At 38.5% G+C, this 21,688-nt stretch overlaps 2 protein-coding genes across 5 annotated transcripts; one reads left to right on the top strand and one right to left on the bottom strand.

Annotated features, from left to right (window-relative positions):
• Window positions 1-231: 231 nt before the first annotated feature.
• PBCP (Protein phosphatase 2C family protein) lies at window positions 232-10,361 on the top strand. Its single transcript, XM_077376951.1, has 11 exons — window positions 232-465; window positions 2,124-2,175; window positions 2,340-2,419; window positions 5,424-5,505; window positions 5,861-5,931; window positions 8,206-8,285; window positions 8,392-8,489; window positions 9,203-9,326; window positions 9,412-9,494; window positions 9,904-9,952; window positions 10,067-10,361. Exons 1-11 carry the CDS (start codon window positions 332-334, stop codon window positions 10,162-10,164), a joined length of 951 nt encoding a protein of 316 aa, XP_077233066.1. The 5' UTR covers window positions 232-331; the 3' UTR covers window positions 10,165-10,361.
• LOC143875230 (uncharacterized) lies at window positions 10,229-20,649 on the bottom strand. Of its 4 annotated transcripts, XR_013249908.1 has the most exons (4): window positions 19,401-20,642; window positions 11,792-12,167; window positions 11,074-11,366; window positions 10,235-10,900 (listed from the first exon to the last, which is right to left on the bottom strand). XR_013249908.1 is itself a non-coding variant. In XM_077376949.1 (2 exons), the coding sequence occupies exons 1-2, from the start codon at window positions 20,163-20,165 to the stop codon at window positions 11,961-11,963; spliced, it is 972 nt and encodes a 323-aa protein (XP_077233064.1). In that variant the 5' UTR covers window positions 20,166-20,642; the 3' UTR covers window positions 11,517-11,960. The 4 variants fall into 4 exon arrangements, 2 of the variants coding, with proteins under 2 accessions (XP_077233064.1, XP_077233065.1); XR_013249902.1 differs by having other exon boundaries at window positions 10,229-11,366; XM_077376949.1 differs by lacking the exons at window positions 10,235-10,900; window positions 11,074-11,366 and having other exon boundaries at window positions 11,517-12,167.
• Window positions 20,650-21,688: the final 1,039 nt, after the last annotated feature.

Genomic DNA, 21,688 nt, shown 5'->3' with positions numbered 1-21,688 from the left:
TAGACAATTTTGATAAAATTTATTGTATTATATTGGTAGAGGATAAGATTTATGGGAACCAACCAATGCTACCTCGACCAGGTTTGAGCTCGAGTCGTCTAGCTGACTCGAATCAGCCGAGTTTTCCAACAACGTTACATCTGCCAAAACTCAAAAGAAGGTGTGGGGTGTAAAGATCATTTTGCCACCCCTATTTCTCGACTCTTTTATTAAGAACCGAAGCGGGAACCAACAGATATCTATCTATCGTGGCATTCTTCACACCAAATCCAAATCCAAATACTTCTCGAGTGAGCGAGAGGGAGAGAGAGAGAGAGAGAGAGAGCAGTGAATGGCGATTCCTGTTTCCAGGTCTTGGATTTCTCATTTTCATCGTCCTTTTTCCTTTCCCACGAAAAACTTCACCTCGATTCTAAAGAAAAGGAGCTCGATTTATTGCGTTCCATCAGCTCTGCATCCAATTCGGTAACCCAATCCTCAGCTTTCCTGAATCTGATGCTTTACTCATTTTCTTAATGATTTCTAGCTCCCCCATGTACAAATTATTTGCAGTATGGAACTGGGTCATTTTCTTTGATTTGAAAATTCGAGTATTTTCCCATCTAAGTTAATGTAGAGTAAGAAAAAGGAAAATATTGAATAGAGGGAAACCTGCAAAGTATAAAGGTTGAGACAATTATGGCAAGCTTTGCCATGTTACTTCCTTAACTCAGATTTATTTTTCATCCCCATCTTTTATAGGCTTACAGGGATCACTAAAGGCTTTGTGAATTGCATTAACATATTGGTACTGGACGCGGACTTGTAGGATGTCATCAATGCTGAATATCATAAAACATCATGTGACTTTGCCGAGACGTATGGCTACAGCAATCTGTAACCAAATGTAGCTATGTCCAGATTGAGTAATTTGTTTTTTGTTATGTTTTTATGTTCATTTCATTTGAAATTTTAATGAGGCATTGCTGACTGAAAACTTTATAATAGTCTCAGTTTGGTAATGATCTCCTAGAATTGCAATGCTATTCAATTTGAATACTTGCCAAACTTGTTGGAGTTGGTATGGTGATGATGAGTGGGTACTAACTACTAATCACTTGGGAAGGATTAAGAGATGAGAGATGAAATGTTTGTGAACATTATGAGCCACTTCAGTCTCGATTTATGTTTGTAATATTTAAATGAGTGCTGCTATGTTCGGTTGCCTAAACGAGAGGGGAACCTACACGCCACATGGCATAGGGAGGGGGTAGTTTTGTTATTTTATGAAAAAAGCAAAAAATTAGGAACAAAGATAAACCCAACTAGTTGTTAACATGTGAAGGGGCTATTTGCTGGTTCCGTACTCGGTTGGCGTATCATTATTCTATTTAAATTTGGAAGTTGGTACTAGAATCGCCATGACATATGAACATAGATCTAACAATCATATCTTTGGAGTATAATATCTATTATTACAGTATAGGATGGGCATTGTGCAAGTTGGTAAATCCCAACACTTATTATATTGCCTTCAATACTTTAGGATTATATACTGAGGTCAAGTAAAGAAATTTTTGTATCAAGGCAGGCAACTTCCAGGGTTACTGATGTACTATTTTAAATGGTTAACTCTAGTACCAGTGTACCACCCTTTAGCTTGAGTTGGCATGCATGTTTTCGATGTGTCCTTGCTATCTCAGACAACTCAAAATTGAAGTGATAAAGAAGTTGTGAATGGCATTAAGAGCTTGCTTTTCAGCCTTAGCAGAACTGATGCGCGTCCGACATTCAATTGAAATTGCAGTGATAAAAAAGTTGTGAATGATAGAGTGCTTCTCTTCTCATTGCAGTTGATCTGTAACTTTCATTAGGAAGAATGAACAATTTACTTTTCTGATGCAACTGTGTGTGTTTTATCGTATTATGTATATGCACATAAATATATATTTCGTATTATTATATAGATTACCATTTCATGACTTTCAAGATATGGAAACAAACATCCTAATGTGCCTACTTTTCATGTTTTGTCGTAAATTGATGCTTATTTGAGCTTGATCTTTCAAGTTAGCCTTCTTAAGGGCCTCAAGATTTCTTAAAACAACATAACATCCAGTTTGATCTCTTTTGCATGGTCATAGGTCGGAGGTTTCTTTCTCTTTTGGAACTCACCTCATACCACACCCAAAGAAGGTAGCTCAAAACTCGCGATACTTTACTTTTCCTCTTTTAAAGGGAATCAGTTATTTGCATGCTTTCTTTGGTTAGGTGCTGAATACTGCTATTTGTTTGCACCTAATGCCAGTTTCTGGAAGATGCATCTCACGATTTAATTCTAATCTTGAGTTTTGTTTAAGGTTGATAGAGGTGGTGAAGATGCTTTCTTTGTGAGTGGCTACAATGGGGGAGTTCTTGCCATTGCTGACGGTGTTTCTGGGTGAGATGCTTTGCTATTAAGGAAACTTTTTATAGTATATTATTTCTTATCATTTCAACAATTTTAAAGCTTTTAGCTAATACGTAATTCTATGATTGAATCAACATTTAGACCTTCAATTCATTCTATTGATTTTCGAGTTCGACTTGGTAAATTTTTTTGGAGAAAATAAATAAATTCTGGAGACCTTTAAAAAAAATTCGTAGAGACCTTTATTTCTTGATTTTAATGCTTAAATATGTGGTTTTTTTTTTGTTTTTTTTTTTTTCTAAACTCGGAATTGATCTACGAACCCACTGTGGCACCGTTAAAATATATATATATATATATATATATATATATATATATATATATATATATATATATATATATATATATAGTAACTGATTTCATTAAAAAGGGAAGACCGAGAGAGCCCCCCCCCCACCACCACACGACAAGCACGCCCAGACAGAGAAAAAATACAAAAAAGAAATTAAGGAGGAAGAAAGTCGAAGAGCTTCAAAGCCTGCTTCACAGCCCCATCTTTAGCCAACTTATCCGCTACTTCATTAGCAGATCTTCTTACGTGTTGATACGCCGTAGCGCACCCCACCGTAATATCCTTTATTTCATCAAAGAAGCGAAGAAATCTCCAAGGAGGAACCAAAGAACCCTTAAGCCACCTAATGACATTTAACGAGTCACCTTCCATAATAGTGCTAGCCATCCTTGCTCTCCCTAGGAGTAACACACCTTGATGAGTTGCTCTAACTTCAGCTTCGATTGAATCAGCTACTCCGATAGGCCCGGAATAAGCCTTCACAACTTCCCCAGAGGAAATCCTCAAAACGCCCCCGATCCCAAATAGACCGGGGTTACCCAAGCTAGACCTATCAAAATTCAATTTGGAGAAGCCGACAAGTGGATTGACCCACTTCTAAACAATTACCGGATTGCGAACCTGACTACTACAGACCACCCCTCACCCCTCCCACAAGTCGTATGCCGAAACAAATTTGAAAATTGGCAGCGACCTAGCCCAGGAAATCGATAACGCAACGACCTTAATATATAGGAAGAAAGAGGACTTAGCATGACCTTCCAAAATCCTGTTGTTTCTTTCTGTCCATAGGACCCACAATGTGGCCAGTAAAGCAATCGATCACAAAACCTTCCCTTTTTTCCTCCATGGCATAAAAGACCAACCTTCAAAGAGATCCTTAATATTGGAAGGGAACACCCACGCAATGCCGAATCTCGACAAAACCCCTCCCCACACAGTTAAATTATATTAATATGAAAAAAAAAATGGTTACAAGAGGAGGACATAAAGTTTTGCCTCTACCCACCAAGATACAAGAAAGAGGAGAAAATAAAAACTCCTCTACCCGTATACAAATATAAAAACCAAATGATATTTAATTAGTGCGAATATCAGGAATACACAATTGGTTGCATCTAACAGCCCCTCTAGAGTTCTTGGGGAGCATAGCTCATTCCCAAAAGACTGCATTAGCTTTGGTGTCACAAGCATGATTGGCCAAGCTGTCCGCAACAAGATTACGTTCCCTGAAAATGTGAGTAATAACAAAATCCATAGCAGATAATATATCCCTTATCTCTTTGAGAATATTGTGAATGTGCCAAGGAAACCTATCGTTTTACCTTTGATGATATTGACAAGGACAGGAATATCGGATTCAATCCAGATGTTTTTAATACCTAAAGCAGCACAGTAACAAAGGTTAGGTCAGTATTTGAGTGCGATTTCAGTTTTCCTGATGTGGATCTTCAGAGTTTGAACTTCTTTGTTTATTGTTGGAAATACTAAAGCTGGCATGTTGCCTTTCTTAATTCTTACCGTTGCAATATTATTGCTATTCTTAGAGGATTTGCCATCTCTCTTGTATGGAAGATTGGCATGATCTCATGGGATATGATTGAGTAAATTGGGCAAGACCTCTGTATCTCCTTCTCTATATATATTGGTAAACTTGTATTGGCTTTCTTATGAATGAAAGAATAAACTGAGATCTCTCTCCGTGGAGTAGGCATCTTGCTGAACCACGTAAATATCGCCTTCTTGTGTTCTTCGTTGTTTTCATGGTATCAAAGCGTTGATCCATTTTCTGCTGATCGACGGTGTTTTCATCATCTGCTCTATCGTGCTGTGGCATCTGCATCACCGATACCACATCACCGGATTTGGTTCTTCACCGTTTGCTAAACCGGGCTTCCGACTATCTTTTCCACCCGTGGAAGAAGACGAAAGTAGCTGTTGTGGGTGATTTTCTCCTGGGCCTAAAGAACAGTGCTCTTTTTTTAAGACTTACTTTATCTTAGCCCTCTCCTAGACAAGACAACATTTTCAGACAAGACAACCTTTTATTTATTTATTTTCTCTGTCTAGGCTCTATAATATGATCATAAGCTACTTTATGTCACTAGGCTACTTTTCATCATTTCCAACATTTATTCATGTGTAAGAGAGTAGAATGATATTCAGAATCTGTTTGTTTGACTGTTTGGGGTTAGTACTTAGTATTTGGATGAGAAAAGTCAGAGTATCCTCATTTTGGTTAAAAACAGAAGGAAGAATGGCTGCTTAGAAAAAGGATTGGGATCTTTAGAGGTAGTCAGGTAGGTAAGGATTAGATTTTGTGATAGCTGGGAAGGATATGGAAAGGGAGGTCAGAGTTTTTTTTTTTTTTTTCAAGTTTGCCGACCCCAACTAGTTTGTGACAAAGGCTTAGGTGAGTTGAGTTGGCTTTATAAGGTTTTTTTTTATAACTAAAACATGATTTTCTAGAATTACTATCACATGAAACCCCTTTGTAAACAATTAGGAGTGATCCAAAATTTTTTTGCCTTCCACAAACTTGGCTGAATTTACGAAAAGATTGGTGAGTCGATTCTCAGCTGTTAAATACTTCAAAGCCGTATAATTGGAGCTCTTGATGTTGGGTCCCCAGCCAAATTTATAGCTAAGGACCAAGTTTTTAAACATTGGCTTCAATGACAGGTGGGCAGAGCTGGATGTAGACCCTGCACGATTTTCTAAAGAACTGATGGCTATTGCTTCAAATTTAGTTGAGGATACAGAGGTATTTCTACTTCAGATTTATGAGAAAAAGCAATCTCAGGTCTTCATGAACTTGTACTTGAAGCAAATTGTTTTGAATTAAAGTTAATTAATTTATGCTACACACATGTCACGTCTGTCACATCTTTCTTTTATAATTAAATGGCCTGCTTTTCTATGCCATCTTTAATAACTATATGAAAATCTACGCACATCTTTAATTCGCTAATGTACACTTCAGTTGTTTTATGGTTTATTTATTTGAATAGACTTCAAGTCTTCAAATATTTACAGCTATTTAGGTCTGCATTACTTCTTGACTTGTTTATTAACCTACTTTTGCTGCTAACATCAGAAAAACGATTGCTATTTGACAGGTAGATTACGATCCTCAGATGCTCTTGAGGAAAGCTCATGATGCTACCTCCTCTATTGGTTCAGCTACTGTGTAAGTTATCTCCTAATGGTCAAAACACCCCCTCACCCTCACCTCCACCGCCACCCTCACCCCCCCTTCCCCCCACAATCAAGTTCTACCATCTGCTCTCCATTTATGGCTAATTACTGTCTTTACCAATCTTTGAAAAAAATATAAATAATGTCTCAATTATCATAATTATTCCGCTGAACTAAATTCAAAAATCTCATGTGGCATTTCATCCAACCAGAAGGCTTGCCTTCAACTATTACAGAAATTTGTACTTCTATACTATTTAGTGTGATTTATCCATGCCCTGCCCATGAGTTACTTGTGCAGTACCTATGCCATGCTAGGGTAGCATGGGATATTAATTTTAGGAGCCAGGTTGCATTTCTGCCAATATAAACAAGGTGTATCTTGCCAGTGAAATACCCATAATGGATCTCCTTTGCTTCCATGGATGTTCAGTAGATAAAGAATAATTGCAAAGCTCCAAACAATTTATTAAACTCATTAAAGGCTCATGAGATCCAAACAATCTATGTTGATTCATGCCATTGTTCAGCATTCCGGACAGTTTATCTGGTGGGCCTCACAATGGACACAATACACCCCAAGTCCTTCCAAATTGGATGCTCCTACCCGTTTGATCAATGGATTTTTTTTCTGTCGAATTGGAACTTTACCGTCCATTTGCAGGCTGCCAGGAGGATAGGATTGTTCAGTGGCTGGAGATTTTTAGGCATGGCCCATACATGGTGGGGCCATCTAGATGAATGGTCTAGATCAGCAAACAACACCACCTGTATGGTTTTCTGGAAGGTACAAAATGTTTTTCATTTGGGCCGATCATCATGCAATTTTCTTGCATAAGCTGACGGCCTTTAAGAGATGAGAACTTCTGCTAACGTCAAGATTCTATTTCATCGTCTTTCTCTGCTCTTTCCTCCCCCTCCACAAGTACGGCAGAGTCTGGAAGCCCTACCTACTAGAAGTTTTGTGGTCTTAAAGGTTCATTTCATGCTGTTATAGTGTTATGTCATAAATATGTAATCATCTCTTAAAGTAATGGAAATACAGCACATATAGGAAAACCGTAAACCCAATATGTATTGCATTTGGACTGCATTGTTTGATAGAGCTAGTATCTTCCTAATATATATCTCCCACTAAAATCGAAGATATATCAGAACAGTATGTATGCTATCGGGAAATCTTTTAGCACCATGTAAGCAATGTATAGCCCTAATTTTATAACTATTCTGTACTGCTTTTCTGTCTTCTTGATGCTAAGGCCTGTCTCCAACCCTATCTTTCTGAGATTCTCTCTTGGGACTGTCCTATATAGCTGTATTTTATATAAGTTCTATGCATGTGATAAAATTTTCTAAAGGATCCATTAGCCAACGCCAACTAGTTTGCTACAAAGGCTTAGTTGAGTTGAGTTGTGATAAAAAAATATTTTCAGTTATATAAAGTCAAATTTATTAACTGGACAGTTCAATCAAATGCGCATTATGAAATTGTTGATTTCATTCCTAAGCATGAGCATTTTGGTAACTGCCAGTGCATTGTTAAGATCCATTGCACAGCAATCATATGGCTGAACAGTTGGCAGAATTGTGAGCATCTCATCACTCTGATCTTTCCCTTTGGAAACTCTAGCATTCTGGTCATCCACTCTATTTGTATTGGGATGTACCTCAAATCTTGATGTCATTTGTCCACCTGAATGAGAAAAGTTATTGGTGCTTTTTAGGTAATCAGTGTTGTGCCTATTTATTGCAAAATTCTTAATGTTACTATACGAATTACTGTAATTTGTAAGTTGAGATAATCACCACGGAATCAGTCGATCATTGTTTTCATTCTGTGATCTTTTATTCATTAATCGGACAATTTCCCGTGACACATGAGCCATCATTTTTTTTTGAAATGGAATTGTATCCCTTATCATATCTTTGTTGTCTCCCTCTGTTTCGCTCCATTGGTCAATTTTGGTACTCCTTGCTGTTTTTGTTTTGTCTGCTAGGCCCAACTGTGGCAAGGACTGTGGTACTTTTCTTTGTTGTCCACTATCATCCGTCTACAACACCAGGATGGCTTGGTAGAACTTGTAGCAGTTTCACTTTGTCTCCTATAACACATGTAGCCACAAAATGAACTGGCAGCCTTTCAGAGATTTTCATATCAAATTTGCTGTCAGCAAACAAAATTGCTGCACACTTTACGAGGGATAAGCTTACAAAGTTCCTATTGTACTTTATATTTCTTCTTATTCATTTGCCATTTGTTAAATAGAATTGTTGCTATGCTTGAGAAGAATGGGACTTTGAAAATTGCAAATGTTGGAGACTGTGGACTGAGAGTTCTTCGGGGAGGTAACATATAATTTGGTTATTTTTCATTTTTTTTCTCTTTTGATGAATGTTTCATAAATGGAGTTCGAAAACACTCTCATGTCTCTGTTTGTTGTTTATCGTATAGGCCAAGTAATTTTTTCTACATCTCCACAAGAGCATTATTTTGATTGTCCTTACCAATTGAGCTCTGAGTTGGTTACCCAAACTTACAAAGATGCCACGGTATGTACTTTCTTGTGCTAGTTTATGTTTTCGCAGCTAGAAACCGCAGTTCAAACAATTCCTTTTTTTCCAATGTCCCAAGTGTTTTTATAGTTCCTTTTTTCCAGTATGAGAAACCACTCGTACTCATTCATCTTACAAGTTGGTCAGATGATCTCTTTAACGTACAAAAGTCATGCAGTTATAAGACGAAAACGTCCTCAAGGGATAAGGATAACCAATAGATATTCTAACTGTCCCTTTCAAGCTAATAGTTTTACTTGATACCTAGAAACTTGCCAATTAAAAGTTGAGGCTTAACACTAGGAACTTCATTTGTGAAGATGCCTGCAACTTGATCTTGGTAGAGACGTATTTTGGAACTGTTTCTTCATCATCAACTTTCTCATGGATGCACTTGTGACTAAATAGAGAAAAGTGAGGATAAGTCATTTGTATTCCATTTCTCACATCAATTGGTCAAATGACCTATTCGAGATTCGATAGCCACATAATGGAAAGAAAAACTGCCCTTGAGGCATAAACATAACAAACAGAGAAACATGGGACTCTTTGGTGAAGTTTGTATTGCAAAGGAGATTTGCAAATGCATCCTTTTAATTGTGAGTGCACATGGTATAGGGAATCCTCCTACAAGTCATTAGTTTTAATAGCTTGCACAGACATTCTATATGCTTCCTTCACTGATGTCCTTGATAAATTTTAAAAGACAGGTTTGCAGCATCGAATTAAAGGAGGGAGACACAATTGTTATGGGTTCCGATGGACTCTTTGACAATGTTTTTGACCGAGAAATTGTTTCTACAATCACCACATACAAAGATGTCACGGAGGCTGGTAGTTTTCTTCATTCACCTTGCATATCATTTGGATATTCAGTCACTTGTTTTCCCTCTAATTAAAAATGGCCTCTTATTTGTAGCAAAGGCATTAGCTGATCTAGCTAACAACCATTCGAGGGATTTCTATTTTGATTCACCCTATTCCATTGAGGCCAGAAGTCAGGTACAACAAAAATATGTTAACCTCTTTTTTACCCTTACTTGTCATCATGATGTGTTCTCTCCAAATTCTTTATTGCAAAATAGTAACATGGAAAGTTACATTGGGGTTTATTGGGCAATGTATCTATATAATATTTTCAGTTGATTGAATTGAGCTAAGCTATCAATTCAAGTCCACGTCTGTCTTGAAATGATGTTCTTCGTAGTTGGCATTTTAACAAACTAACCTGCTCTGGGAAATTTCAATAGAATAATGCAGTAATTGAGAAAAAGATTAATACTTGTGCAAGGGAAGGCAATGTTTCTCTTCTTGTTTCTTTCTTTCTGCATTTTCTCATTCACTTCTATTTAAAGCATATCTATTTTATCCTGATACTAATGTATCAGAATCTTGATACCATTCTTTGTAGGGTTTTGATATCCCTATGTGGAAGAAAATTCTTGGACAGAAGCTAACAGGCATGACTTATTTCAACTCTTTATACTGTAGCAATCTTTGTGTTTGTATGAGTACTCATGTGCACTTCTGCTCATGTGTATGAGTGACATTGGATTTTCATTTGCTTTTGGTAGGTGGAAAACTCGATGATATCACTGTGATCGTGGGCCAAGTAGTAAGTTCATCAAGTGATCAAATCTTGTCAACAGAAAAGGAAAAGGGAAAAAGTTAGCATGTTGGAAAGATCTAATATGGTATTTTTAAGGGAGCTGTTAGGTGATTTGAGTATTTGTGTGATGCAATTACATTCTAGTCTCTATCAGCTTTTATGCTAATAAAATTTAGGCAGGCAAGTGCGATGCAGTTACATTCTAGCCTCTTTCGGCTTTTATTCTGATGAAATTAAGGCAGGCACTTCACAATTGCAAATCTTTAGCATGTATAAACTTCTCAGGTGGAACCCATGCTGATGTCTTTAACCACTGGATGATAGGGAAAGCATTTTTCACATATGTAACAGCACTCCAGATGCTGGAATTCTGTTGGCATTAATAGAAGAGAGAGTATTCTATCGGCAGTAACAGAAGAGAGTATTCTGTTACTGCCAACAGAATTCCAGCACCTGAGATTGGATTCTGTGAAATCTGAAGATGCCATTCATGGTATTTTGAATGGACACCTGAGATTGGATTCTCATGGTCATCTTTGTCAACATGAGGACCGATCACACTAGGGCCGCTTCACCTGTTCATCTTCTGGCGAGATACCCGCAGCAAGATTTGTCCACACTATAACCCACCACTGCCTTTGGATGAAAGTGGGTCCCATCAATCTCGCCTTCTCCTTGTCTACCACTGCCGGAGCCGGTCAGCTTCTCTGGCAGTTATAGATTTCAGGACAAAGGCGGCGAAATGGCCTATTCTTTCTAGTCAGCTCAGCCGAAAGCCCGAAAATCATCACCAAACTCCCTGCTTAAACCAATAAGATGCAAGCAATCCCAAACTTTTAGGTTAACAGAAGACCTGAGAAAAGCCCACTCCGATTATAGAAGCTCTGGCCAACTCAATACGGTTTCTTTCCTCACACTTCATTATTCATCTAAGATATTCAATTGCGAAATCGCCTTTGAGAAAGTAATCACCTTTTGAGTCGACAAACACTTCACACTTGGAGAAGAAAGGGATCTCCTTAGAGGGGTTGTAGCTTTGCAACCTTGCCATTTTTTATCTTGTGTAAACACCAGTCTTCCTCTAACTGGAATGAGAGCTTATATTCACTTGGATGATAACATTCCATAATGGATATAGATGCTTCCCTTACAGTTGATGCCGCACCAATAGCGCATACATGATGGTTCACCATAAACAGCTGTTTGTCTAAATTGGGGCAGAGGGAATGGTATCCACACTCCCTTGATTTCATGGTGCAACCCATCTATCAAGAACCAATCAGAGAACAGTATAATGAAGTGAGGAGTATCATTTTCAAAAGAAGTGAGAATTTCATTTACCCAAGAAGAAATATTTTCTCCTTGAACTTGAGGAGGCAAATGCAGCTATAACATCCTGGTAAAACTGATTCCTCTATAAAAAGCAATCGTATAGATCCATATGTTATTACTAAAGAGCTCCAAAATGTCACATCTGATAATTTTAATGACAAGTAATATGATTGTACGTTAGCTCTCAGTCTCTCAGTCTCTTTCTAATAGTCAGGTAGAAGGTCCAGTAAACCCAAGCTCATTTGCCACAGAAAAAAAAACTGTGAATTCTCATCAACATTATTGTGACCATCAGAACAACATATAATACAAATAAATCTACAGATCGATACTGAAATCAATACATGTACTGATGTACCTTCCATTAATGACATCAAGGGGGGAAGCTTATGGTTTACATCCCGCTCGAAGCTTCACTGTATTTTTTTTTTTTTTTTGAATGGTAGCTCCACCGTAAGCAAGTTGACCTGAAAGATCAGTCAAGTAACCCATGACAGCAGAGGAAAAATGAGTTTCCCTCTGCAGTTTCAGGAGTGCATTTTGCTGGTATTGAGTTTTTGGAAGAAGTTTTTTGAAGCTTCATAAGTAGACCAGCAGATAGCTGCAGCAGGTGCATGAAAGAGCATTCTGGGAATCCAACCCCTAATAAGCCCACCATACCCATCCTTCCTCACTATGGTTCGAATGACATCCCACGTTGAGCTGCTAGAATATCTGTCGCATCCGCAGACACCCTGCACCACCACCAATTGATAAAATGGAGATTAAAACCAAAAAATATGTTGATGGAATTTGGACCAGAGAAGGTATGAGCACGAAAGTAATTGACATTATCCAATTATTGCAGAAATTTTTTAAATTTTGCAGTCAAAAGTGTTTGTACAGGCTCCCAGAGAGTATGCCTAACCCAAGCGTGGACAGCCAGGCAACTGCCTGGTGGGGGTCTAATAAGCTAAGTTGAGATGGAGCTATGTTGCATTCGTTTCACTTTTTATGAAGGATTGAGACTGAAAAAGAGAAATGTATGTGGTCGACGACAGCCACAAATAACAGTTCAATTTTTGTGCAACAAAGTTAGTCGCAAAAGAGGTTAGATCACGTAAAGTGCCTGTGCCTCAGAGCACAAATTATATTTTAACTAATACACTATTGATCGTGTTATGCAGATGCATGGACAATGATGATTGATGATGGGTTTTTTTAGTTAGCTTAGTGGTAGCCACAGCTTAGTTGTTCTAAGATCAATTACATTTGAATAATTCCTTCGGTTGGCTCAGAATTTCCTATTACCAATTACAGAGTTACTTCCTATAATACACGTGAAAGAATTAAGGCCAGTATGCATGTTAAGCAGCTGTGTAAGGTCCTGCATTATTCAAATTGATTCTCAAGTAAGAATTCGTAAAAATCCCATTTTTTCCAAGAAACAAGCATCATCCTCAACTGCATGTGCCTCGAAGATCCATAAAACGCACCATCCTTAGACCACCTTGGGTATTCCAAAGATCATAAAAAGCATCATCCTTAATAGGAGTGAAGGCCCATTCAGTGAATCGGGCCAATTGCTTCGGAGTTTGGTGCCTTTGGTTTGATTTGGCATGTTTTGGAAAATGAGGAATTTACACATGTTCAAGGAAAAGAAAGGAGCATGGGAAGAATAAATTTCGACATCAAAATGGAACTCGTTCTGAGGGGATGGAGTGCAAACAGATTATAAACATACTGCATGCAGGGTATCTTTAGAAACTGGAAAGTAATCATGAACGGGAAAGCAAAAGAGAGGAAGGTCAAGCGGATGTGGAAGCCATGGTTTAAAATTTCGGTTTCGGTACTGGTTTCGGATCCCTGAAGGTAATAATTAAAAAAGCTTATTTAATTCATTTCTTCCGAAATTTCAGCAGAATTTTTGTAGCATTTCTTTTTCTTTTTTTTTTAAATTGCATTTTCTCGAAATTTCGGCCAAAATTTGGTAAAGGCCAAAATTCGAAATTTCGCCAAATTTCAGTTTCGGTCCCCACCGAAATCCGAAATTTCAGATTTCAGTCGAAATTTAAAACCATGGTGGAAGCCACCCCCACACGAGTGGGTAAAGTTCAGTTTTGACGGAAGTTCAAAAGGAAACCTAGGGCGCGCATGAATTGGAGGGATCTTTCAAGATTCTGAGGGTCGAACTTTGCTATGTGATGCAAATGAAGCTGGAGCTAGACCCCTTCTTTGGGGACTGCAAAGATGCGTCGATCAAGCTTCGGACATTCCTCCAATCATTGAAGGGACTTGTCAAATGTCATCGAGTGGGCTACAAATAAGGCTGCTGGTCCATGGAAATTAACAGGTGTGATAGCTGAAATCATGGATTTATTCAGAAAACTAGAGCCTCAATTTCAGCACGTGTTGAGGTCAGCTAATGGGCAGGCAGGTAAACTTTTTTTTTCCTTTTTGGTTCAGGCAGGCAAACTTGAGAATGATGGAGTGGAGAAGGAAGAGGTGTTAGTAGTAAATAGTATGTTAGACATTGGGTGGTTGTAACTGAAGGTTTTTGTAATTTTGGGTAGTTTCTGCTATGTGGGTGTAGGGGTATCTTGTCCCATAGCATACTACAAGGAGTAAACTTTGGATTAAAAAATTCACCTACCTTTAAAAAAAAAAGGAATCTAAGAAAGTTTGAAAGGCCTTTCGACCCCACTTTACACACCATTAAGCTTAGAACCTTCCTAATAATAACACAAAACAGAGGAGAAAGTGGATCACCTTGTCTTACGCCTATACTACTTTTGTAGTATCCAAGTGGATGCCATTCATGAGCAAAGAAAATGATGCACTTGCTATAAAAGCCTTGATCGAAGAACAAGTACTGCAGAACCCCATTTTCCAGATGATATAATCGAAGAAGTCCCAATCCACTCGACATAAGCCTTCTCAAGGTCGATCTTGCACATAAATCCCTCTGCTTTGCTGCGATGCATGAATCTTGTCATTCGTGAGGGATCAAAATACTGCTCTGAATCACACACACACACACACACACACACACACACACACACACGAGATATGATTTTGATCCAGGGAACAAGAGTCAAAGAGGACGTAAGCTATCAGTCCAAATTTCTAAATCTATCTATTCATGTTTGTCAAGAGGACGATCCCAACTTATTCTAAGCTTTATACTGGATTTACCCAAATAAAAACTCAAGAAACTCCAACCCACATGACCATAAGCTCTTTTCTAAGCAAATCATTGCATAATATACCTCCATTTTTATTCTATTTTTGAATGGTAACATTGCATAACATACCTCAACTACCTTCTCAATATCATGACTCATTGCACTTATTCACAATGAGGACCCAATCAAGAATTTGTATTCCTTCGATGAGATAGAGACACAATTAAAGAAAGAACAGCATTGAACCTGGATGACAAAAGGCTTAGCCCCAATTTTAAACATACTATGGACCAAACCAATAGGCCGGAAGTCTTTATTCATCTTAAGGTGCCCCCTCTCATGTTCATTGAGCACCTCTATAAATTCACCTTTGAGCAACTCCAAAAAATCTATGTAAAAAGTCATAAGAAACATGTCAGGACCTGATGTTTTATACCTTTCCATGCTAAAAAACCACCGTTGTATTTCCTCATCAAACTCCCATTCCAACCACTGCTTTTATCCAACCCAAGTAATATGAAATCCAATATCTCAAGATAGCAAGTGTTCACTCTAATTAATATAAACAATTTGTTGGGTGCACCATATCTAACTTAAGTTCTTCAACAATATGCAACTACATCAACAGCATATGGAAGGGCATAAATGCCATTCCGAGCATTCCTAAGCAGGTCTTTGTAACTCATCTATTGTTTTCAATCATGTTCGGCGATCTGCTAATGGGGAGGCGGACTCCTTGGCTAGAAGTGGGGTTAGGAGGTTGGAGTTGGAGTGGTTTGACTTCCTTCCTCCCTGAGATTTGTCTTTCTTGTTATTGTTGTTTTATTTTCTTGTAATTTTGGTTGAGGCCCACCTCGGCCCCCTTCCTTTTTAATGAATTCATCTTGCCATTTCAAAAAAAAAAAAAAGTTGGCAATTGATGCTTTGATATCATTCTTCTCCTACAACAAACTGTTAGTATCCCTCATACATTGATTTCCACCATTACCAAAATTGTGGAATTAAGTTGCATTAAGTTCCCCTTCCTTGATCCAAAAGACTCCAGCTTTCACTTGACAAGATCTTCATACTCCTTATGTGTCAAAACCCATCCTATCATTCCCAAAAAAAAGTGTCTAAGCCCCTCCCCTATCTCTCTCAAGCACATCCAACAATTTTGTGGCACAAAGGGCATTTTTTTTGTTCCTGTTTTTCTTTTCTTTTCTTTTTTTTTGAAAATAAGAGTGAACTGAATAACGTTGAAGTACACACTTTTTCTGAAAGACTCCTTTATCTTTTTTTTCTTTTTTCTTTTTGAATGGTCAAAGATTTCATTAAAGGAAAAAGACTGAGATGGTCGGATACAAATAAAAGAAAAGAAGACAAGAACAACAGAGCTATACAAGAAAATAAAAAATAAGGAGAACAAAGAGAATAGAATAAATCAAGGGGGAAGGAAACCATTCAAAAAAAAAAAAAAGGCGGAAGGAAATCGAACTCGGACTGTTCAAATGCCTCCATACGAAGCCCGACCCCTAGCAAGCCTATCCGCCTCACCATTGGCAGATCTCCTAATATGGCGAAAGGAGATACACGGATTGCCCCCAATGTCTTTAATCTCATTAAAAGAAAATATGAAAGACTCCTTATCCCAACTCCGATTTATGTTCCAACAAATTTTTTTTCCGAAAGAGACCTCCTTGGTTCAAAAATATGAAACATCTAACCACGCTAGCTCAAAATTGACCCCCTCCCAATCCTGAACCATGGCTCAATAATTGGAACCATCTAACCAAGTAGCTCAAATTTGAATAGGATGTGTGATCTACCCATTACATCAACTCAAGCAAGATCACACGATGAATGAAAATAGGTCTAGGCCCTAGGGAAGGCCTTTTGACATGCCCTATGGAACTTCCTTTCCCAATCTCGTGAGAGCAAAACTTATCAGGCCTAAAAAGGATGTGGTTGAATTGGTTGTTCAACCGCATCAAGTGGGCACCTTCCAAAAGGATGTCAATCAACTCATTCGAGAGAATAAATTTGAAAACTTTTACATGCCTGTCGTAAGACAACTTCTACCCATTTTTTCATGAGTGAACTGAATAACGTTGAAGTATACACAAACATACTAAAAAATCTGCTATCTAATGCGAAGGTCGTTAAACTTAGGATATTGATCTCCAAAATTTCATTGGAAAATTCTATCCCTTCTCAAGATCTGACTTCTCTAAAAACAATTTGGAAAGTGACAATAGTAACACTAGGGCACATTCCTTCCTTTACCAATTTACAAGATATTCAAGAGACATGAGGACTAAGGGGCATACAGAGGCTGCTAAGAAAATGCAAGACAAAGATATACTTGGTACTGCACTCTACTTGATTGCTCCGCAAGATGCCCTTCCAACTAAATGACCCAACCAACTAAAACAAAAAAACATTCTTTCCAAGCTTTCCTTAAAAGCCACCCTCATAGGGCTGCAATCTAGTGTCACACCAAGCAATGGCACTAAATTCTTTACACTGAGAGAAACTCGAGAGCTTTAAATGTTTTGATGGGCAAGTCCTTAACGCCCCCACTAAGCACATAACATCTTGAGGCATCTCATGTAAGACTAGTAAACCTTTTGTCGCTCGAACTAGGCACATAATATCTTGAGACTTCTCCTACAGGGCTAGTAGATTATTTATGATTAGAACCCCTAGGGTCCTGCATTAGCAGGTTCACACTATAAACTTCTATAGGGCCATTCATGGTCACAAAAGTAGTTCAAAATAAGAAACTTCCTCTTGCTCTGGTTGGAACTATCCTTCACAAATAAAAAAAGGCTAAACTTGGTGATGGGGCCAATCATTACTGCTAAAGTGTCTTTTCAATTTTAGTTATAGGATTTTTAATTGAATCATTCATGATACTTCGCGTTAATAAGGACATGTCAGTCTTTTCTTTCTTAGGTCACTTAAGTCACTTACGCAATTTATGAAATAGAGATACGCCATCAAATCCCACGACTTCTTTCAGTGTGGACAGAGTTGAATCATAGCGTTAGAGTGGAGCTTTTATTTTCTTAGGTTTTAAGGGGATGTTTCTAGAGTTAGGGTCCACATGAGTCTTTTACGTTGTAGGAAGAGTCAAGTGAAGGTTTATACATATGATGTAAAGACTTAGGGATACAGCATGTCGTGACGATTTTGAAGAGCTTTACTTGCCCAACTATGGATGAGTGATTCTCCATTGATATAGGTGGGATGCCTTGATCAATCAAGTGGTGTGATGCTCAAGACTTCTATCATTCTCTTTCTCTTTCTTTATTTGATTAATTATGATTCATCGTTAAAATATTTTTTATATAGTATTAAAATTACAATTTAAAAAAGTTTAGCAAGTAAAATACAGCAAGTCAAATAAAATTTTTGAGTTATAAAGTTAGGGTATAACCATGGATTTAAATTTCGGTTTCGGTCCCAATTTAAGCCTTGGCCGAAATCTGGTAATAGAAAAAAGAAATATTTTATTATATCCGAAATTTCGGCCAAAATTTGGTAAACCTGAAATTTCGGATTTTGTGAAATTTCGGTGTCAGTTTCAACTGAAATCCGAAATTTCGGATTTTGGCCGAAATTTAAAAGTTTAAAACCATGGGTATAACACAAGTCCAAAAATGAAATACAGGTTCTAAACTTTACCCAACAGAACTGAGCACATTAATTAATAGAGTAACAATTGACAAACTTAAGATACTAAAATACCAGAACTGTGATCGTGTGATAGCATTGGTTACTTAGGCTCCGTTCCTTTCGATGTAAAAATAGACGTAAAATTTGTTTTAAAGGAACAGAGCCTTAATGGCAAACAAACTAAGGAGAGATGGCAGCTGCAAGTCTGCAACAACATTTTTGCTACATCAAGAAGTCCTCAAAAGTCTAATGGAACCCCTTTCTTTTTTATTCTTTCTTTTTTAATGGTTCCTTTTCATTCTTATTGCTACTCTCTTTACCCATCTTTTTTATTTACATAACAATAATTGTGAACATAAGGTCTTGGTGGGAAAAGGGATTAAGGCCTTTTCCAACTTTTTTCTTTCCAGCTCAACTGAAGGTTAGTGTGAATGCCAAATTGAATTAAAGAAAATGAATTCAGGTTGAGGCCTTTCCCACAAGGAAAACTAAGACAGGGGTGACCGGATGAGTCATATCAATCAAATTATATTAAAGGGAGAAGGAAAGAAAAATTGCACCAATAACAATCGCATTGTGCAAAGTCGGTTAGATCAAACTCCAATTGGCAGTCATGGTCAAGTTTTAAATTTCACAGTAGACTACATGAACCCTATGCAAACCGAGTTGACCAGGCAAGTCAATGATTGAGGAAATGTTTTTTTTTAATCGACTAGTACAAGTCAAAGGGGTTTATGATTGACATGGTAGGAACAAATATGAATCTGAATTTTGGAAAATTTTGAAAATTCAAGATAACACTAATGGCAATACACTTTTGATGAATTTATGACCCAGTCAAAAACCATTCCATTTCATATTGGATAATTCAAAGTGCGTTAGATCATACATGTCATCCGAAAAGTGTGAGCTTGAACTATAACATGACAAACTCGATTTGAAGACGTGAAAATCAAGTTGTGAGCATCACAAATACAATGTAGAGGGTTATCCTTGTGGGCAACTAGCATGATTTTGTTTCCTTAAACCTTTGATCAATCATAGTAGATAGATGCAACCATAAAAAGCGCAATGATAAAAAAAAAAAAAAAAAAGCACAAACCAATCAACACAAGACAATCAACAAAAGAAGAAGAAGATTACCTGGCACTGCAACTGGGTCTTGACGACATCAAGTGGAGTCGTCACAGCAGCCGCCAATGCACCTGCAGCAGCCCCTGCAGTGGCATGGACGATCACCAGTTCTTCGTTCGCACTCTCCCGCGAGACCTCTGTCAAAGCCCTCTTGGTGGCCTCATACGTGGCGAAATGGACAGCAGTATAAGGAGCATTCATAAGAACAGTCGTCTTATACGACGCATAAAACGCCCTAAAACCCTCCTCTCTCAAAACCCTCTTGACACAATCCACAACACCCTTATAAGGACTATTCCTAAGCTGCAACCTCTGCTTCACCACATCCATAGGGGTAAACACAGCATCACTGGCAATAGTAGCAAACACACCAGAGACTGCGTGTACAACAGGGTTATGGGAATTAGGGTTTCGTGAACTGAAGAATTTCTTACAGAGCTCGTAGACGGAGAAATAAACGGCGTGGGCGGGACCTGCGCCGAGGGACATGGCGGCGATGCCACGGTAGAGGCCGGTGGGGCCCTCGTGGGTGAGAACGGAACGGAGGGCTTGGCGGAGGTTTACGGAGGGGGACGAACAGGAGCGGGCTTGCATTTGGGTTTTAAGGGTGTCGATGGGGAACATGGCGGTGTGTTCGACGATTCCGGCGATGGAGCCGGCGATCATGAATTGCCAGAAATGGAGGCCGTCGTGGGGGATTTTGTTAAGGTCAGGATGGTGGTATTCCGGGTGGAAATCAGGGTCCCTGAATTTGGGAGAAGCGTTAGTAGCCATGTAGGGTTAGGGTTTGAAGGGGAGTGTTATAGGTGTTAGGGTTAGGGTTTGAATGGGGAGGAGGAGGGGAGTGTTATAGGAGTTAGGGTTAGAGTTTGAAAGGGGGAGGAGGAGGGGAGTGTTATAGGGGTTAGGGTTAGGGTTTGAAGGGGGAGGAGGAGGGGAGTGTTATAGGGTTAGGGTTTGAAGGGAGAATTGAGGAGATTGATATAGGGTTAGGGTTTGAAGGGAGAATTGAGGGGAGTATTATAGGGGTTTAGGGTTAGGGTTTGGAGAGGAGTTTTGGATAGGAATTATTTGGGTTGAGACAAAAAATGGTAATGAGTGTAGAAGGGAGGATTTTTGGGTGGTGAGAAGAGGGGAAGAGGGTCACATCTAAGAGAAAGTAATGGAAATTGAAAGGTGGTAAGAGATAGGAATGGAGATAGGAAGAGGAAGGTTGATTTGGTGAATTGCTGCTTTGAGAGGTCATTTTTCTTTCTTTCAGAATTAATAATAACACTACGTTTGTGTCACTGCTCTTTCAAACTGCCCTCTTCTCTATATAGCACTTGCAGAGCCCTAGGAAGATCCAAACCATCCATTTGACGGGCACACCGTAGGATGATCCAAACCTTCCGCTTGATGGGCACACTGTAGGATGATCCAAACTGTCCATTTGATGGGCCGCAACATAAATAGGTTGTGGCCCAAAAATCATTTCCGTAGGATAATCCCAAGCCTCTGATCTATAGAGGAATTGCATATTATGGAACCTTCTATAGGTCGACGGGTTGTGATCATCCTATGGAAATGATGTTTGGGCTACAATCTATTTACGTTGTGGCCCATCAAATGGACGGTTTGGATCGTCTATGGTGTGGCCTGTAAAGTACTTTTACATTGTGGCCCATCAAATTGACGGATTGGATCATCTGATGGCGTAGTCCATACATTACTTTTTGAAAAATAATGGATTGTATGAAATCTCATCAAGAGATGTTGCCTTTATTTGAGAGGGAATTTTCGAAGGATTTAATGTTGCTTTTCAGTGATGGAGAGATTTTAGAGATTTCTAAGGGTAATATAATGAGGGGTAAAATGGGTAAAAGAAAAAAATAAAAAGCCATTTCTACGAAATTTTTTGGGGGAATCTTGTAGATATGTTTCTATCCAAGGGGTTTCTAGTAGTTTTCCCTTATAAATAAGCCATCCTACCCATTCATTCCATAGGACCTAGCATAGATAGTGTAAAGGGCAGCTGAGTGCACGAGGCTCCTACCATTGCGGGGTCTGGGGAAGGCTAGATGTACAAACTAACATAGATAGTGTGTTCCTAAAAAATCATCTCCATAGGATCCTCCTAACCATTCACTTTGTGGAGGCACAAAATGGACTCATTTTATAGCGTCGATTTTAAACCTCCACAAATCATGGGTTAGCATGATCCTATCGAGATGATTTTTGAGGAACACCCTATCTTTGTTAGGTCTTATAGAATCAATATCTAACATCACCAAAACCTCTATTTCTGGGCGCTATCT

This window comes from Tasmannia lanceolata, unplaced genomic scaffold, assembly GCF_043159265.1.
Source record: "Tasmannia lanceolata isolate RefF3 unplaced genomic scaffold, GAP_Taslan_0.1 ptg000002l, whole genome shotgun sequence".
NCBI classification, from domain to species: domain Eukaryota; kingdom Viridiplantae; phylum Streptophyta; class Magnoliopsida; order Canellales; family Winteraceae; genus Tasmannia; species Tasmannia lanceolata.
Note: the sequence above shows the minus strand (reverse complement) of the source record. Positions and strands in the feature narration are given on the sequence as shown.